The 16,888-nt window shown below is 56.6% G+C and overlaps 4 protein-coding genes across 4 annotated transcripts; 2 read left to right on the forward strand and 2 right to left on the reverse strand.

The window, feature by feature from the left end:
* Window positions 1-2,123: 2,123 nt before the first annotated feature.
* BESB_055110 (uncharacterized protein) lies at window positions 2,124-3,541 on the forward strand (the record flags this gene model as incomplete). Its single annotated transcript, XM_029363946.1, has 2 exons — window positions 2,124-2,525; window positions 2,846-3,541. The coding sequence occupies 2 exons, from the start codon at window positions 2,124-2,126 to the stop codon at window positions 3,539-3,541; spliced, it is 1,098 nt and encodes a 365-aa protein (XP_029219869.1).
* Window positions 3,542-4,583: 1,042 nt separating this feature from the next.
* BESB_055120 (uncharacterized protein) lies at window positions 4,584-8,043 on the reverse strand (the record flags this gene model as incomplete). Its single annotated transcript, XM_029363947.1, has 7 exons — window positions 4,584-4,641; window positions 5,104-5,358; window positions 5,569-5,836; window positions 6,269-6,467; window positions 6,669-6,821; window positions 7,300-7,422; window positions 7,882-8,043. 7 exons carry the CDS (start codon window positions 8,041-8,043, stop codon window positions 4,584-4,586), a joined length of 1,218 nt encoding a protein of 405 aa, XP_029219870.1.
* A 2,362-nt stretch (window positions 8,044-10,405) lies between these two features.
* On the forward strand, window positions 10,406-11,900 carry BESB_055130 (uncharacterized protein; the record flags this gene model as incomplete). Its single annotated transcript, XM_029363948.1, has 2 exons — window positions 10,406-10,448; window positions 10,708-11,900. The coding sequence occupies 2 exons, from the start codon at window positions 10,406-10,408 to the stop codon at window positions 11,898-11,900; spliced, it is 1,236 nt and encodes a 411-aa protein (XP_029219871.1).
* A 3,278-nt stretch (window positions 11,901-15,178) lies between these two features.
* On the reverse strand, window positions 15,179-16,813 carry BESB_055140 (uncharacterized protein; the record flags this gene model as incomplete). Its single annotated transcript, XM_029363949.1, has 1 exon — window positions 15,179-16,813. The coding sequence occupies one exon, from the start codon at window positions 16,811-16,813 to the stop codon at window positions 15,179-15,181; it is 1,635 nt and encodes a 544-aa protein (XP_029219872.1).
* Between the last annotated feature and the right edge of the window lie 75 nt (window positions 16,814-16,888).

Below are 16,888 nucleotides of genomic sequence, written 5' to 3' on the forward strand. Positions count from 1 at the left end.
CACTGCGCGAATCGCTTCCAGCTCCTGTGACTCGCTTCAACGGACCCGTCAAGGTCGCAGCGCACGCCCGGTTCTCGCCAAGCCGCTCATCTGAGGGGTACAGCAGACAGCGGGAAAACCAGAGAGAGAAAGCGCAAAGGAACTTTTCTCTGCAGATGTTAACACATATCCACGTGTCTCCGGGGCCAATAATGCCAGGCGCACACTGGTTTCAGACCGAGAGGTCGTACACGTGTACCGCCGGCATACGTAATCCGTCTGCGCCCGTGGGGATATCGTTTGCATCTCCGAAGGCGGGCGTCCACGCACGCGACAGCAACCTTGCGGAGAGCGAAATCGAGGGCAGGAACGCGCCCTGTACCACAAAACGCGCAGAAATTGAAAGAAACGGTGTTTACACCGAGAGTGAAGCCCGGGTCGGGGCGACCATCGCACGACCGTTACGGAAGCAACCGGCGAAGACGACGAAATTCTGCACGGCCTCCAATTTTTTATCTCCCGCGGAATGCCTTTGCCTCGCTGACGAACACGTCGTGAGAAGCTGTTTAGCACTAGTCAACCAACAGAAAGCGACAACCCAGCGGGGGCCGTCCCGCTGAAGACATGCTAGATTTATGTTTTCTTCCTCGGCGGAAGCGACGTTATCTTCAAGGGAGGAGGGTTCGTCCACCAGCACTAAGATCCGACGCTCCGGCGGCACGGCGCAGGGATCGGTACACGCCGGGGTAGATAGGTCTGGCGGTGGGATTCTCTTCGCGGCGCGGGTGTTGCTGCGGCTGCGTTCGCCCTTTACTGGGGAGATACCCCCGGCGACAGAGTGGTGACGAGGCCTGCTGGCTGTCGCGGGTACCCAAGACGACGTGGTGAGCAGTGGGGAGGGGGTATAGAGACAGCGTCCCGCTCTGCTGATATTTTTCGCAAGACGTGGCGCCGCGCGGTTGTCAGCCAAGCTGCTGCGAGCGCGACGACGGTGTCGCCCGTCGAGCGCTGCGGAGGCGCCCTCTCTCGCCCACCCAAGTGACGCCTGAGCGCGGAACCGAAAACGGCACGGGAGCGAAGCAAGCGCCGTCGCTGGAGCCCGAACAGTCACAGAGAACGGACACAGCAGCAGGGCGGCGGTCTTCTCGCCTCGCCGTCATGGAGGAGGGTTGCCTCGCTCTTCCGTCGGGCCGTCTGGGTTCGAAACACCGAAAACTACATCGCCACCCGCCGGCGAGAGCCCTTGTAAGAAGCATTCAGCAGAATTCTCGTGTGGTTCTGCGAGATTCCTTCCGTCGCCCCCGCTTCTTGAAACTTTCGCACAATTCATCCGCAGGGCTGCACACTGCGTCTTCTCGACAGTCCTAGCTAACCCAACCCCGGCTGCAGCCTCCGTCTGGCAGGGCGCCTTCGCACATTTGCGAAATAGGTCTACGCTGAATTGCGCGTCCTTTCTGTGTGTGTGACGAAACTCCACTGCGGAACGCCCTTACGAACAGGGCTTTTTTTCTCGCAATCCCAGGGAACCTCGTGCTGCCCTTTTCTTGTGCAGCGTGTCTGTCTTCGTTTCTGCACCCTTTGGCGGGTGGAAGCCAGTGGAAGCTACTGTGCTGCGTTCAAGCCAACGCTGGCGACCGATGTCCGTGCGAGCCAGAGGACAAAGCGAATGTAATACCGACTTTGTGTCTTCAAATCCGCGTGAGATAACGTGGTCTACCACTTCGCAGGACTCCAAGGTCCGGTTCGCGCGGGTATTCACAGTGGAACCAAGTAAATCGATGAGTACCGATGCGATTGCTCGGTTTCGTATCGACAAATGTGCAGTGAGGTGCCTAAGGCTGTAGGGAGCTTCGTATATGCTACACAGGGCCACCTGGCGCCTGCAGGAGTAAGCTTTACGCGGCATTGGATCCGCCGATTAAAAAAGTCTCCGTTTTGTGCGTTGGACAAGCTAGCGCTCTCTACACGTCGTGCTGTGGGAGCCAAGGGCGCTTTCAACCTTCGCTTTGAAGATTCACTCCAAGTCCCCCCGGTCAAGCCCACATTCCCCGCGCCGGCCGACGACGAGGACCCTGGGGGTCTGCGGCTATATCCCCCGTTTGAGCCAGACTCGCGAACTGTACCCTTTTTTTCCACAGGAGACTATGACGGCGGCCGCGGGCGCCCGTCGTGACCTTCATCCCCAGGTGAAGTGGGGACAGGACTCTCAGCGACTGTTTGTCACATTCGAGTTCATCAACGCCCATGGTGGAGGGTCAACCGGCGCGGGAAGCAGCGCCGATGCCCCATCCTGCAATCGGGAGAGCGGCGGCAGCGCGTGCGCAGACCGTGCAGAATCCTTCGTATCCGGAGACACTGTTCTCTCTTTTCGGGCTCCGCCTTACGCCCTCGATTTGCCTTTGTTCGACAGCGTCGACCCTGCCACGCTGCGCTCTCAGCCTCAACCGCCGAATCGTCTTCTCGTGACACTCGAGAAGAAAACACCGCGCACGTGGCCTCAGCTAGTGAAAAGAGACGCTGTCGAGCGCCTGAAGCCGTTCATCAGAGTGAGTTCAACTCTGCGAAGAACCAGCATGCACCGCAAAAAGGCATGCTCGCCAGGCCGGAAGCAGGAGACGGAGGAGAGAGGGAGCTCGTGGTGGCGGCGCCTAATGATGGTATCTTTCGCTGACTCCGTTTCACATGGCGAGAGAGTCACTTTTCAGCTGTGAGCAGAGACCCGGGCTTTCCTGTGCCTGTGATAGGCGAACAATCCCCAGCGACGCCAGGAGGACGTGACGGGATTCAAGTGCGCCGTAGCGGCAAGCTCGCGCTCGCTTCGGCGACCAAAGATGTGTCGCATGCCGTGTGAATCTGTGTGACGCAGGTCGACTGGACTCGCTGGAGTGACGATGCCTCTGACGACACTTCGGAGGGAGAGCATGCCGACCACGCGTGTTCTTCCACTGCTGCGACTGAGATGAGAAATTACGTCGGCGGCTCGCAAACTGTGGCGATTGAGTGCGAGAGTGGGGACGTGGGCGTCCCGTTTTCCCCAGGCGACGCTCTGTCGCTCGACGGAGTGGCACCTGTCCTTTCCGTTGCCACGCTCTCAGAGGCGTGCCGCTTCTTCCGTAACTCGCCGGCGGAATCCGAGAGTCGCGCAGACTCGAGCAACTCGCGTACAAGCGGCAGCCCGACGAGGATGACGCCCGCCCAACGCATGTTAACTCTCGCGCAGCTCTGGAATGCGTCGTCAACAGCGGAGAGAGCGCAGTTCCTCTCTCGGCTCGTCGAAACCGCGAGTGGAAATGCGCCTGCAGAAATGGGACAAACAGCTGGTCCGACCGCCGCGGCGCACACCACCCTGGCTTCCAAGTTGTCCGCAGCTATCAAGGGAGGCCCGGAGGTATTGCGGGATCTCTCTCCAGCCCCATACACGTCTCGCGGTGTGACTTTTTGCGAGCGGTGGGTTGACGATCTACAGAAAATGAATTCTAGCGATAAGGCAGACTGCCTGCAAGCACTCGTCGGCGGCCTGCCCGAGGACGAAGTCTCACTTATTCTTTCCACATTTGTATGACAGAGTCCGGTCTCCATCGGCAGCGACGATGTCTGCACTTTGAATGGCAAGGTGAGTCTACTTCCACGCTGCGGTAACGTGCGCTGTCTGCGAACGTGAAAGTGGGAAACTTTCGCTTCATCTCTCTTGACTGTGTCCTCGGTTTTATAAAGCGCCCAACAACGACGCACAGCTACTTCTACGCGTCTTGGTTCCCAGGGTCTTGGGCACCCACGCACTGCGACAGGTCGGCCACCCCGTGGCTACATATTCAGAAATGGAGTGAAGAAATGCCAAGCGCGGCCTCTCACGGCAAATGACATGCATGTATCAAGGGTTCCAGACATGCACACGATGTAGGTTACCACAAAAAACGGAAGAACCCCACAAAAGTCACAGAAAAAAGCGTGAGACAGAAACGTCGTGGCGCTCTCAGATGTCATTCGACCCAGAATGATGACTAGTATACACACTTTCCTCTTCAGTCATCCCTACTCCACAAGATTCTTCTCCGCTCAGAGTCGACCAGCAGTTCGCTGACGATCCACGGTCCATCCCCCTGCTACGACTGCCAGCCTTGCTGCTTCCTGCAAGGCGGCAATCGGCCTCCTGCATGTCGCCGGCAGTTCGTACGGAACATATCGCCCGATCAGAGAGCTCCCTTCTCCCGTCGGATCAAAATGCCAGAGTCACTTTCCTCGAGTACCATACCCGCTATGACTACAGGCCTCGAAGGGCAGAGCGCCACCGCTCCAAGTCTTCCACAACAGACACCGATGGATGTTCGATTCAGACTCACGAACACGCGGGTGAAGAAAAGACGCCGCTTACTAAAGCATATGCATGTAACGACACTTAAAGCGTTGAACCCGTAAAGAAAGCAACAGATCCACGAAGTCTGCTCGCAATAGCATGAGGCAAAACACGCTCATCCGCAGCGGAAACAAATGTTTTCGGCATTCCGTGCATCCCAACGATTCGAGTTGTTGAAACATGGACCGAACAAATCTTTTGGGCATTCTGTGCATCCCAACGATTCCGGTTGTTGACACATGGACCGCTGTCAGAATGTCGGGGACATTTTGGGGATCGAACACTGCGATGCAGCGTTCAACGCTATCCTGCAGGCACACACACCTCACAAAACAAACGCTGCTAGTTGGAACGCCCTACACCAGCATAAATCACAACGCGGAGAGCCGAAAGGGCCCAGCATCTCTTATCCAACCACATACCACGCCACTGGCTATCAGCCTCCATTGTCTGACCCGAGCAACACGGCGAGGAGGGCGACTTCCACTCACCGCGAGAAGCAGTGCAGAGAAAGTGGGAACAAAAAAACGGAATACATGAGAAAACAGCCGCGTGACACGACGACGTCTCACTGGCATCGAAAGTTGGCAAGAAAATATGCATGTATTATAAAGCAAACCTCACGGAATCGAATCACAAAACACTGTTCCCCTCCGTCAAGATGGTGGCGGATGCCAGCCCATGAGAATGTGAAAACGTACACACGTATGCCTGCAGATATACCTACACCCACACGAAGACACCCCATGTTTCTGACATGTGAACCTTACCTCTCGTCATCCGTCCCATCGAGCTCCTTCATTCGCTGAGCCACATACTCCGGCTGCGTCGCCTTTGACACAGCACTGTAGGATGAAGCTGCCAGGATCATGATTCCTAATACAACTGAGCAGGCGCCGCCTGAAAACGCGGCGATGCTTGGCACAGACATGTTGGCGTATTCTTGGAAAAGTAAAATCCCCCCCAACGAGCCGCTTGCAATAAGCGTTGAGTTGACCATGGGAACCACGTATTTCGCCTCATGCCTACAAAAGGAAGCCACACAGAGAGGCGCAACACAACACATTCACGCACGCCCAAGTGGATTGGCAACCCCACCCTGTGCGATAGCGCGGGCTGGAGCCGCCTCTCTTCTCCGACTATGAAACAGCCCTCCTCTCTGCCCGACTTCGAGAGCTCCATCACGGAACATGAGTGGTAGATGATGTTACGTATTCTACAGCCCTCGTTCTTACCGAGACAGAGCGAGGTTCAAGTAAAACAGTTGCGAACCGCAGAACAGGACGGTCGCCAAGCAGCACAGATAGAATCCATATCTCTGCAGGCACACTGCGAGGCCTTCGGAGCTTAGGATCTCGATGAGGGCTTTCGCGCTTAGGTTTCCCAGACCGCCGAAAACGCCGCTCAAGGCTGACACGGTGAGACGCTGCAGCCACAAGGGCGGCTCGGTCACCGGCCCCGCTGACGTAGGCAACAGCCGGAGAGAATCTGTCGTTCCTTTCCCTGCACACGCGCAGCAAGGTACACCACGGGAGCGTAGCACGATGCGCCTACTTGAAATGCAGTTGTCTGACAACTACCTCCATCTCAGTCGAACCGTTCTCTTCGAAATGACGTAGACAAATGACGTAGACAAACTCTAAAGCGTGCTGGCGGCCCCTCGTCGCCCACACGCACACGTGAAAAATTCTACCTAGGACTGCGCGCAGTGCCCCTCAGTCCTCCATCGGTTCGGGAATCCTACAGCCGCATCTCCGGGCAGACGGGATGCATCTTGGAATGCGACCTCGAGATGCCGCTTACGTGCTGGGGCTCCGCGGTGCAGCCTGTTTTGCCTCTGTTTTCTCTGAGTCCCAGGGCACGCTAAGAAAGAGCAAGGCGTCTGATTTTCTGGGCTGCACACTGAAACCACTGGGCTACACCTGTCTCACTCACCTGTAGAGAAGGCGTAATCCGACCAGACACTCCTCGCCCCGCCGTCTTCGCGCAAAGACGACAAGACGAAACACGCCGCAGTGTGAATAGGTGAGGTGAGGGTGCAGTAGGCGAGGCAAACAAATACGGCCAGCAGATAGACGGAAAAGGCCGGCTGCGCTATCATAGCAGACAACGACGTGAGCGTGTAGGGGGGGACCTGCGCGCAAAAAAGGACGACACCACGCAGAAGGCCTTGACGCACTGCCTTCCAAGGATACGCGCGGGGTGTCGCAGCAGCCTGGAACTTGCTCAGCAAGCATGGACAGGCGCGACTCTGCCACCCCGTCTGCCCTCTCTGCAGCGGCTGTCATATTTCCGGACCGGTGGCGTGCTCCCGTCTGCGTTTCTTTTCGCCTACCTCGTGTGCCCCGTAGGCAATGACAATCACGATGCCGAAGAGAATGCACATGGAGCCGATAATGTCCGAGGGCAGAAGCTTCTCTCTCAGCAAGTAGCCAACCAGGATGACATTCCAGAAAATGTGCATCCCACCGAAGGGCAGGACTATCGACTGCGACACAAACACGCTCGCATGACAGCATACGCCGTGGCGCATACACCGACGCCCTGGGCAGCGCCTTACATGCCGTGGTCTGCCGGAGTCACCCAAATACAACAGAAACCAGCAGAAGCGCGAGCAGATCGAAACACTCGAGAGCGCGGCGCATGCTGGCGGCGCACCACGCGGCCGTCCCTCATACTTATAACGAATGGCGACACTGAATCAAATAGGAAATGCCAAGTAAACCCGAAAACTCGGGTCCGCAAGCGCTGCCGGAGGCAGAGACACTGACACGTGGAGGATTAGCCAAGGCCACCGAATAATTTCCGCTGTACCCGCATGATTGCAGGTCTCAAAGACAGAAGCAGGCGCCTCGCATGCACTGAGTCAGCGCCGTCGTATGGTGCCCATCCTTTTTCTCCATGGACTGTGTCTGCAGCAAACCGGAAAATGCTGCGTTACACCTGCCATCCTCCCACAGACTTACAGCAGCCGCGAACTTGAGAGCCATGATTGTGAGGACGGGGTTCACGATGACAGTCAAGAAGGTTCCCAGGAGCCACAGAGGGCGCTGATGCAGCGAACGGGTCGTGTTGCCTCGGCCTCGTTCCTGTTGGGCCAATAAAACACACAAATGTCTCGAGTGCACGTTGAAAATGGGGAACGAGTATCGGCGGCAAATCCTCAGGAGGTCCGCGCCACGGGGCATACACACATGCTGCGCTCCTACGCATACACCAGGTGGGGCGCAAATGGAACTTCATATCTAAGCGAAAGTATTAAAACAGCGGATTCAAGCACAAAATCCTCTCCCATACTCTGATCAGGCCTACGGCCCGCATACTACTAGCAACCAGTGACGGCCGTAAGCGAGCGTGCCGTAAAGTGAGGAGGAAAGGCGGTTCTCCCATTCGATGACGGCGAATCGCCTCCGCGGTGCAGCACACCTCTTCACGCGCCAATGCCACGTGAGCGCCGCCAGGCATACAGAGGAGCTTTGCGTGCCAAGTCTGCCGCAGGCCCTTCCGGCGGCTGGTTTAGAAGTCAGCTGCTTGAGAAAAATACGTACCTTGACGTACGAAAGCCGGACTATATTGTCCCCGAGGGCGCCAGCGAAAGAGGAGACGATGCTGAGAATGACGCCGATGTACCAAGTGCTGTGTAGCGAGTGACAACTCTCTACCAGGTACTGGACCAGGGCGTGAGGCGAAGGGGTTGTAGAAATAGCCATCTTCGCGGTTAACAGGAAACTACGGGAACAACAGGGTGACAATTTGCCTCAACGCGAACGCGCGCAACGGAAATCAGGACGTCGGGCCGTCCACGGGAAAACTAAAAAACGAAGCGACGAGTCATCGTTGGTGTGCGCCCTACCGCTCGACTGTGCGACCGGCTCCTCGCAAGCCACGCAGGAACAATGAATCCAACTCACATGATAGCGGCGTGGCTCAATGCTTCTCACGATTGTTACACGACGATGGAGTGGAGAGGAATACGGAAAAAACGCGCTGCCAACCAAAGTTCCTTGCGAAGGACCCCGAACTAGATTCGCCTTTCCGCCTCTAGCCGGCGTGGCGAGAAGACCGTGCGCCGCGAATCGACTGGAACAAAGACGCGACCCTGGGCAAACCCGGGAGGATCTCGCACGAGACGCGTCCAGCGCAGAGGAAATATGTACAAGCTTCAAGGCCTGTACGCACTTCTGTAGGAAAACACGGCGCGAACACTGTTCAATCCGTCCAAATGCCACTCGTTACAACGAAGAACCCAGCGCACCCGAGAGGCGGGGTCAAATGCCAAACGGCGCGGAACGAAAAAATTTAGGCGGTGGCGCCAAGGTGTAATTATGTGGCGAGACACTCGTGTCACCCACCGCACATCTGCAGAACGCAAACTCAAGAATGTGGGTCCTTGAGGTCAGCACACGCGCTGCAATCCTGCTGCAGCCCAAGCCCAGGACATCGATTTGTCGTGGCTTGCGAGGCTTGACTCGAAAAAACCCACGCGACGGCGCGCCTCGTCTTCTGACCGCTGAGAATCCGCGCTGTGCCAGTACAGGTTCAGATCCCGGAGGTGTGAGAATATCCGGGCCAGCACGAAGCGTATGTATCAGGGCGAAAACGTACGACACGCTGCCTCCCGGATTGATGCAAAATTGCACCGCGCCGGGTACCTTGCCCACGCGGCAGCCTAACTCACCGACCGCGACCCTGCCAGCGGTATGCTTGACGACAGTGGAGAGACTGCTCTACTCCCGCTCGCTTCGCCTTCCGACAAAACCCGTTAGCCTCTTGCCCTGCCGTAGGAAGGAGACAATCGCTTTCTGCTGAAGATTCACTGTGGTGTTTTTCTTTCGTGGTCTCGTGAGTGCCGTTTGTGGGAGCTTCTCTCGTTTGTGGCTAGACGTGACCGCGTGCGACTGCGGTCGACAGTTTGGACAAAGCAGGCGGGGTCGCGTTTGGTCGAGATGCGAGTGACAGTGCAGCGTCGTTCCCAGCGGCGTCTGTAACTGCGTTTTTGTTTCCGCGTTTTTTCGCAGACGCATGTGCGTGAAACCATTGTCGGTCTCAGTGAGCATCTCAGCCGTCCAGGCATTCTCGTGCCCCGTGTTGACGCACCTGCATCCGAGACGGCAGCAGAGACGTGTGGCGTCGCTAGGAGAGCGGTGGGACGAGATAGGATTCTACTGTTTGCTCTCCGGATCCCCGGCTCCGTTCTGCAACTGCACTTCACCTTTTGAGCTGAAATACCTTTTTTCCGACCGAACGTGGGTAAGCGGGACGAGGACCCAGGGGATGCCTGTACGTCTCCCCATGGCTGAAGGCGGGCGTGGGGACGGGCGGGAAAACGATGTTGGAGGACAACACACCGACTGGCACGGGTCCCCTGTGAAACGAATTTCTGCGCCGAGGTTTCATAAGCACTTCCAGCGTTGCAAGAGCTAGACGCCTTGGGATCGTGTTGCGCCAGCACTGCAGTTCCTGTAGGGGATTAGAAGCAGCGCAGTAGGAGCTGCGGTCGCTGGCAGACCGAGCATGTGTTCGCTTCAGATATGTACGCGCTGTATCACGTGTGCACACACGCCATTACGCGTGTTTGTCGGTTGGCAGATTCTACACTCGGTAAAGGAGCTGTGTTTGTCGTTGGTGTGCCTCTGTTCTGTACCAGCCGAAGTGTGTGTATGTAGCGCCTAGCTGGTGGGGGCCCTGCGTGGCGGTGCAGCGTGACGGCGGAGTAGCGGCGCGCATTCTGCGTTGTGGACCATAGGGCACGGCCTCGAAATGCACTAATCTTTGACGTGCTACTCGCAGCAGCATCGAGCGACGACGTGTACACCCCGAGTGCCTTCCTGCGATACTTTGCGTCGCGCGGTCCTTCTGTGTTGATGCCGCCTCGCCATACTGCGGTCTAGGACTGGGAGCGATATTTTGAACTTGCACGCTTACACAGCAAACGACTGCTCATCTTACTTGTCCTGTGCTGAGGTTTCGATGCGAGGTGCGTTTCAGGTTCTCCTACACACCCTGGAGCGCGAGTCCTCACCAGAGCGAGTCGAAGCCCGGTTGACCGAGGGGACTTACACGGTTTGAAAGATGGGAAACGAACAGAGCTCTCCCGAAAACACGGATACTCCTGGTGAGTAGACCGTGTCGGTTTCGGCAGCCCTACTGGAACAGGCAGTTTTCGCACGCCTGCGTTGCGTACTCTTTGTACGACAGCTGGTGTGAGCTGGGGAAACGGGGATACTTGGACGCTGAAGTCAGCTCCCTTATTAGCGTGTCTCTGCCATAATTGCAGAGTGAGCACGTTTGCTGCAGCGTTTCGAAACCAGAGCAAGATCCGCTTTTCGGATGTGGAGGTTGGCGGCCTGTGTTGGGTGTGTGTGTATCGCCAGCCCATGGGCAGGTTGAGACCGAAGGAACTCCTGGGGGCGCCCCCGTGAGTCAAACTCCAACCTCCGCGCACGAAGGCAGAAAGGAGCCAGGCGGGACAGAGAACAAGGATGAAGGAGGAATAGGGAAACCAGGAGACAACACGGAAAATGCGCCAGCTGAGGCGGAGAAGAAAAAGGAGAAGGAATCAGGACAGCCGGAAGCTCAACTGCAACCAGGATATTCGCGATACCTCTCGGGTCTCGGCAACTTTTTCACAACCGAAGGCACGGAGGGGGTTTCCGCCTCGTCCGAGGTTGTGAACAACATCGCGTCGTACATGTCGCTTGAGGCGGTGAAAGGGGCATTTACGGGCGAGAATGATTCGGATGAGACAGAAACAACACCCCATGGAACAGAAGAGACGACCACCGCCGGCACCCTTGTAACTGACGCAAAGGAGACTGACACAGCGAATCAGGAAAGCGATGGACCTGCCTTAACGACTTACCTCACGCAGGGTCTTCAGGGTGTCTCCGATTTGTTTCGGTCAGTGACCCAGGATATCACTACTGTGGCAACTGACGGAGCGGAGCCCGCCGCAGAGGAGGCCCCAATCCAGTCTACTGGATCTAAGACATTGGGCGAATCTGCCCCAGAGGAGGCCCCAATCCAGTCTACTGGATCTAAGACATTGGGCGAATCTGCCCCAGAGGAGGCCCCAATCCAGTCTACTGGATCTAAGACATTGGGCGAATCTGCCCCAGAGGAGGCCCCAATCCAGTCTACTGGATCTAAGACATTGGGCGAATCTGCCCCAGAGGAGGCCCCAATCCAGTCTACTGGATCTAAGACATTGGGCGAATCTGCCCCAGAGGAGGCCCCAATCCAGTCTACTGGATCTAAGACATTGGGCGAATCTGCCCCAGAGGAGGCCCCAATCCAGTCTACTGGATCTAAGACATTGGGCAAATCCGCCAGCAAAAAGACCGAAGCTGCACTCCAGTCTCATGGGTCGAAGACGTTGGATGGCGTTGACGACTTGCTTCGTAAGGGATCCTTTAGTTCGCGTGATGCGGCACCGGTTGTAGAGAAACCGGCAGCTGCCAGCCAGGAGGTTGCTGGTGAAGCAGCCGCGACAGGAGCCACCCCTCTTGTCCGTGCAGCATCATCTGGCGACTCTGGAGCATCTTCCTCCAGCACTCCTGTCGCTTAAGCAGGGTGTTACCAAAGTTGAGAGTGCGAGATAGCTCTGTGTATACATTTTGGTGTTTTCAATGAACTGTATTCCACCAGTTGGCATACGACGAAGGCCGCGATAAGTTGTCCCGCCGCAGAATCAGTTTCGTGTCGTTCCTGTTTCATCTGCACCGGCGACGGCGCGCCCCCCCAGAAACAATGACTCACCTTCGGCAGTGCGTTACCCTTCCCCGTGATTCAAGTTCCTACGTAGGCACCACGGGCACAAAGCCCAGGCTGAAATAATCCAAGAGGTGGCGATAATTTCCTCTGCACACGCTGTCACCTCCGGCAGGTGGGCGCGGCGTATGGCGAAGGCCGCGATAAGTTGTCCGCAGAATCAGTTTCGTGTCGTTCCTGTTTCGTCTACACCGGCGACGGCGCGGCCCCCAGAAAGGAATGACTCACCTTCGGCAGTAAACTACTAAATAGGGGGGTTACAGAAAATAATGACGGGTGCACGAAGTCCCACCCTTTAACGAATATTGAACGTTTGAACTATTTCTGCTGGGGTGTTTTTAAATGATAAGATGTCTACAAGAAGTAGACTGCCAACTTGTGACATAGTGCTTCTGTTTTCTCTGAACTGCTCCGGGCCATATAGCGGATTTGCAGTATGGTAGCCAGGCTCACACAGAACAGGGCATTGCCTGCGCGCGCAGCGGTGATAAGTGTGCGCGGCTCCTATATGTGAAACTATTGTCAAGCGGTGCTCACGCTATGCCCTATTGAGTCGAAGTGGGTTGTGTCTGAGTGAGGTAAATGAGCTGAGAGCTGTGGCCATATGACGCAACTCCTGTGACGTTTTCACGCAGCGAGAATATTAATCACTTCTCATCACGAGATATTTTGCAGCGTAGCCGACGGAGCGAAACGTTGACGACGTAGTGGAATTCAATCGCAGGCGTAGTGAAGGTAAGGAATTTTCCGGGGCCATCTATTTGTGGGTGCCAGCGGGACCATACTAGAGGCGCGCCTTAGTGTACGAATATAAAACTGCTACATAATATCCGCTGTCCACTGGAATGCAGATTTGCTGTGCGCTGCGGTTGCCGCACTAACCAGCGTGCAGAACGGAAATCGATCCTAGTTCGTGTGTAGTGCATGTTTGACTCCGGAGGACTGCTTCTTTGATCTTCCATCATCGCGTGTTCCCGGACTTACCATGAACTCACCTGCGACATTAGGAGTATGGCATGCTTACCTGAACAGCGTGAACAGAGTTTCCTCGAACAAGAAGGGAACACTCTCAGCGAATCTCTCCGGAACTGAATGCGTGATGCTGTGGATGCTGCATTGAATGACGATAGATCTGAATGAAGGGTGAGCCCCTGTGTTCGCCAGAATGCCTTGAAAATGGTAGCTTGACGAGCGCCTTGGTGCCGTATGGTCCTCTACAACAACGCCAGAATGAAAATCAATTACTTCCCGCCTACATGTTGATGAAGTCTGCTTTCCCAGAATCGGCGCCCTCAGCAGTGATGATGCCACTGCGGCTGTCCTTCCGTTCTGTGCAAACGGACTCTCGCCCACCTGCCCCTCCACGTGACTCTTGTGACAGACTGTTGTCTCATCGGGTACGCAAGAGCGTGTGGCCTGCACGCCAGTGCATCAGTACCGAACGTGCGCCGTGAAAAATGGGAAGGTGTGTCTCTCATGTCGCTGGCGGAGCCGCGTTTTCAGCGTATGTGCTGACGTTGATTTTTATGGGGTTGAGATAATCTTGAAAGTGAGTTATGGTGACAAGCTGGGGCCGGGGGCCAGGCCCAAAGCCAACGTGCTGAAATTCATTGTGAACTTGGACGGGGGCAAATGGCCATCACGACAATGACCTAAAAGGGGTAGTCGAGACGATCAATGAAGGCCTCTTCACATTCGCCGAATAATAGGGAAGGCGCCCACGTGGGACGAGCACTTGTGCTGCTTGTCTGCTCACGTTTATTTTGACAATTTTGAGGGGAGGATTTTCCCTACGAATTGTGGTCTCGGGAGCAGGGATGCAGAGACTGCGATCGCCGGGTGCCTCGGCCGGTAGCAGGGGCGCGCTGCCTTTGGAGAGTCGAAGCATTCAGTTATATTTGGTATCCTGTCTCCGCGCAGTTGCCATCTTTTTTCAAAAACAATCAGTCCCCGAATCAGCGCTCACGCACGTGACGCTGGGGACTGACTCGCGGTCACCTCTCTCATGATACAGACATATATGCGGACATGATTGTATGGCATCGCGGCGGAGTGGATGATGGTAAAAATAATGGGAGTCTTGCTGAACTGTGCTGTACTTGGTTATTTCAGAAGATTAATGAACCCCAATGCCCTTGCATTAGCGCGGGTAAATACATGTGTATACATGTATATGTGTACAGAGTGTATGTAACAATATACATACACCATACATAGGCACATACATCTTCAATCTGCCGAGCAGAACTTAGGACTGCCGTCCGTTGCTTTCCAGCAAACTGGCTTCTCGTCTCAATTTCGAGACGAACTGTATACCGCATTAGGACCACGACCTTCCAGGGAAAGGCCTGGCAGCCCCCAACCCGGGAATTTTCCCGCCAACAGGTCCTGAGAAGAAAGGTGCCGCCGTACGATTACTATGCGGCATGGGGGAACGATTAATTTCTGCTTTCCACATTCGGAAAGACGCGCGTTTCTGCGTCTCCGCAGATCATATTGCCGAAACACTTGGCGTGTAAGCTCCGACTCGTTGCTGCAAGTATCAATCCAACCGCCTCGTCACCGAAATCCAATTATACACCTCTCTGTCCGGGATGAACCTCCCGCAGCTTCACCAGGTTGACCCTTTCCATCTGCTACCGCGTTCACATCCCGTATGGCGTAAAAAGATCCCTGCTGCTCTTCTCTGACGAATACCTCATTTCACAACATATAGGCCACTTATCACGCAATTCCCTTTCGCAAAAGCGTCGCCGCTCATAGCCTCCAGAGGATGCGCATCCTGCTTTTCATTCCCTGGTGTCGCGGCGGATCATCTGGCAAAAGGAAGCCTGGGACCCTTTCATAGTCTTCACAACACGGATCTGAGGAAACCAAAAAAAGCCATGTAGCCAGACACTGAACGCCGCGTGAAATAGCTGCTGATATTTTGGTTCGCTCTTTCTCCAGGCACCGAGCACACGCCCTCCTCCTTTGATCGCTCAAAGGACTCTCACTGAATACTTCCTCCACGCTCGGTGCACCCTCGCCTCCCTGCTTAACGCAGCTGTTCGACAAGCAAAACATATTCGCGCTTCACAAACACTGTTCAGCCTCGCTCGTTTCAGCGCGAGCAGTGTCGAGGGCATCAGCGTCGCCTGGACTCGTGCGGTCCAAAGCATTCGGCGGCTCCGCCGCGCTCTCAAGGAGCTGCTCCTTGTTTGCCATCTGTCCCTCTTGCTTCCGTTCTTGCGCGCCCACAGCCTCCCCCAGGAACGTCGCGATGCCTCCATCGACGGAGTGGCGCTTCGAGGCCTGCGGGGTGCTAGAGTCTTCTTCGCCTTCGCTGTCGCCGACAGACGCAGCCACGCCGCCTTCCTGCACGCGGCCACTTTCCCCGAGCGTCTCCTCGTCCGCCAGCCCACCAGAGAGGTCGGCCTGGCTGTCGTGTGCGGCGTCGCGGCCTCCAGCTGCGGACTCGCCGTCGTCCAAGTCCTGCACAGGGAATTCCGCCGTGTCAGGTTGGCCTTCGCTTTCTGCGACATCCGCTTGCTTCTGCTGGCTCGCGGTGTCCTGCCCCTCAACCAGGTGGCTGCTGTGGTGACAATACACACAGTTCTCGGGCGACTTGGCACAGGTGCCGCGCTTGAACGGAATACACGGCCTGCATTGACCCTTTAGGTGCAGAAGCTTGGAGGGATGAGCAGCCGAGTGTGGATTCGCGTGGTCGGCGTGATGGCAATCGGGACAGCGCTCCCGCTTGAGGCAGCCCTGCGGACCGATGAAGTAAAACGAACAGGGGCGACACACGCCCCGTTCGTGTGCGCGAGGCTCGTTCTGGCCTCGTTGACGGACGTAGTGAACTGCGTTTTTGTCACCGGCTTTCGCAGCGCGGTGATCCTCTCCCTTTCTGTCGCTTTTCCCCGTCTCCTGGTCGCGCTTCTCTTGTCCGGCTTCAGCCTTTTCTCCGTGCGCGACTGTCTTTTCGCTCCCTGAGACTGAACTCGCGATCACGAGCTCTTCGTCTCCTCCTGGGCCGCTGGCGCCGAGATCCGTCTTCTGTGGGGCACTACCCTCCGGGCTTCTCTCGCCTGAGTTCTTTCTCTCTTCATCCCTCCGCGCCGGTGCACCCGGCGCGAGGGGGACGACTTCTACAGTCTCATCGCCGCTCTCCTTGGCGCCCAGCGCCTTTCTGTGTTCCTCCTGGTGGCAGAATCCACACGCTTCCGCGCGACGCGGACAGATACCTTTGAAGTGATTCCGACACGGCACACATCTCCCGAGCGCATGCAAGCGCTTGGAGGGATGGAGATCGCTCTGCGGATCTCTGTGGTCTTCGTGGTGGCAGCTGGTGCACGACCGGCCCTTCCCGCAGCCTGTGACGTGCTGAAAATACCACAGGCACGGAATACATCGATCAGGATGCGGGCCTCCAACAGCAGCCGCGCCTCTGTCGGCACGCTGGATTCGAGGTCCTGCTCGCGAACCAAAACCGCAGTCAGCTGCGTCTGCACCCGCCGCCGCCCTGCTGCTCTTCTCCAGTCCAGGCCCTCCCCGCCTCGGGCACGTCGCCAGCGGCTCCTTCCGGCGGCCGCCGTCTTCCTCCCACCCTCGCCGATAACTCGGCGCGCCTCCCGCGCGCCCGCCGGCGCCATCATACGGTCCCCCCCTGCGTGGAGACGCCTGGAAACGCGCGACTGACGGCTTGGTCGAGCCTGAGCGGTCGCCCATGTGGCTCGGGTCGTGGCAGAACTGACACGTCTCATCCGTCAGTGGGCAGTCTCCCCCGATAAACGCCTTGCAGGG

The sequence above is a fragment of the Besnoitia besnoiti genome, chromosome IV (assembly GCF_002563875.1).
Source record: "Besnoitia besnoiti strain Bb-Ger1 chromosome IV, whole genome shotgun sequence".
NCBI lineage: Eukaryota > Apicomplexa > Conoidasida > Eucoccidiorida > Sarcocystidae > Besnoitia > Besnoitia besnoiti.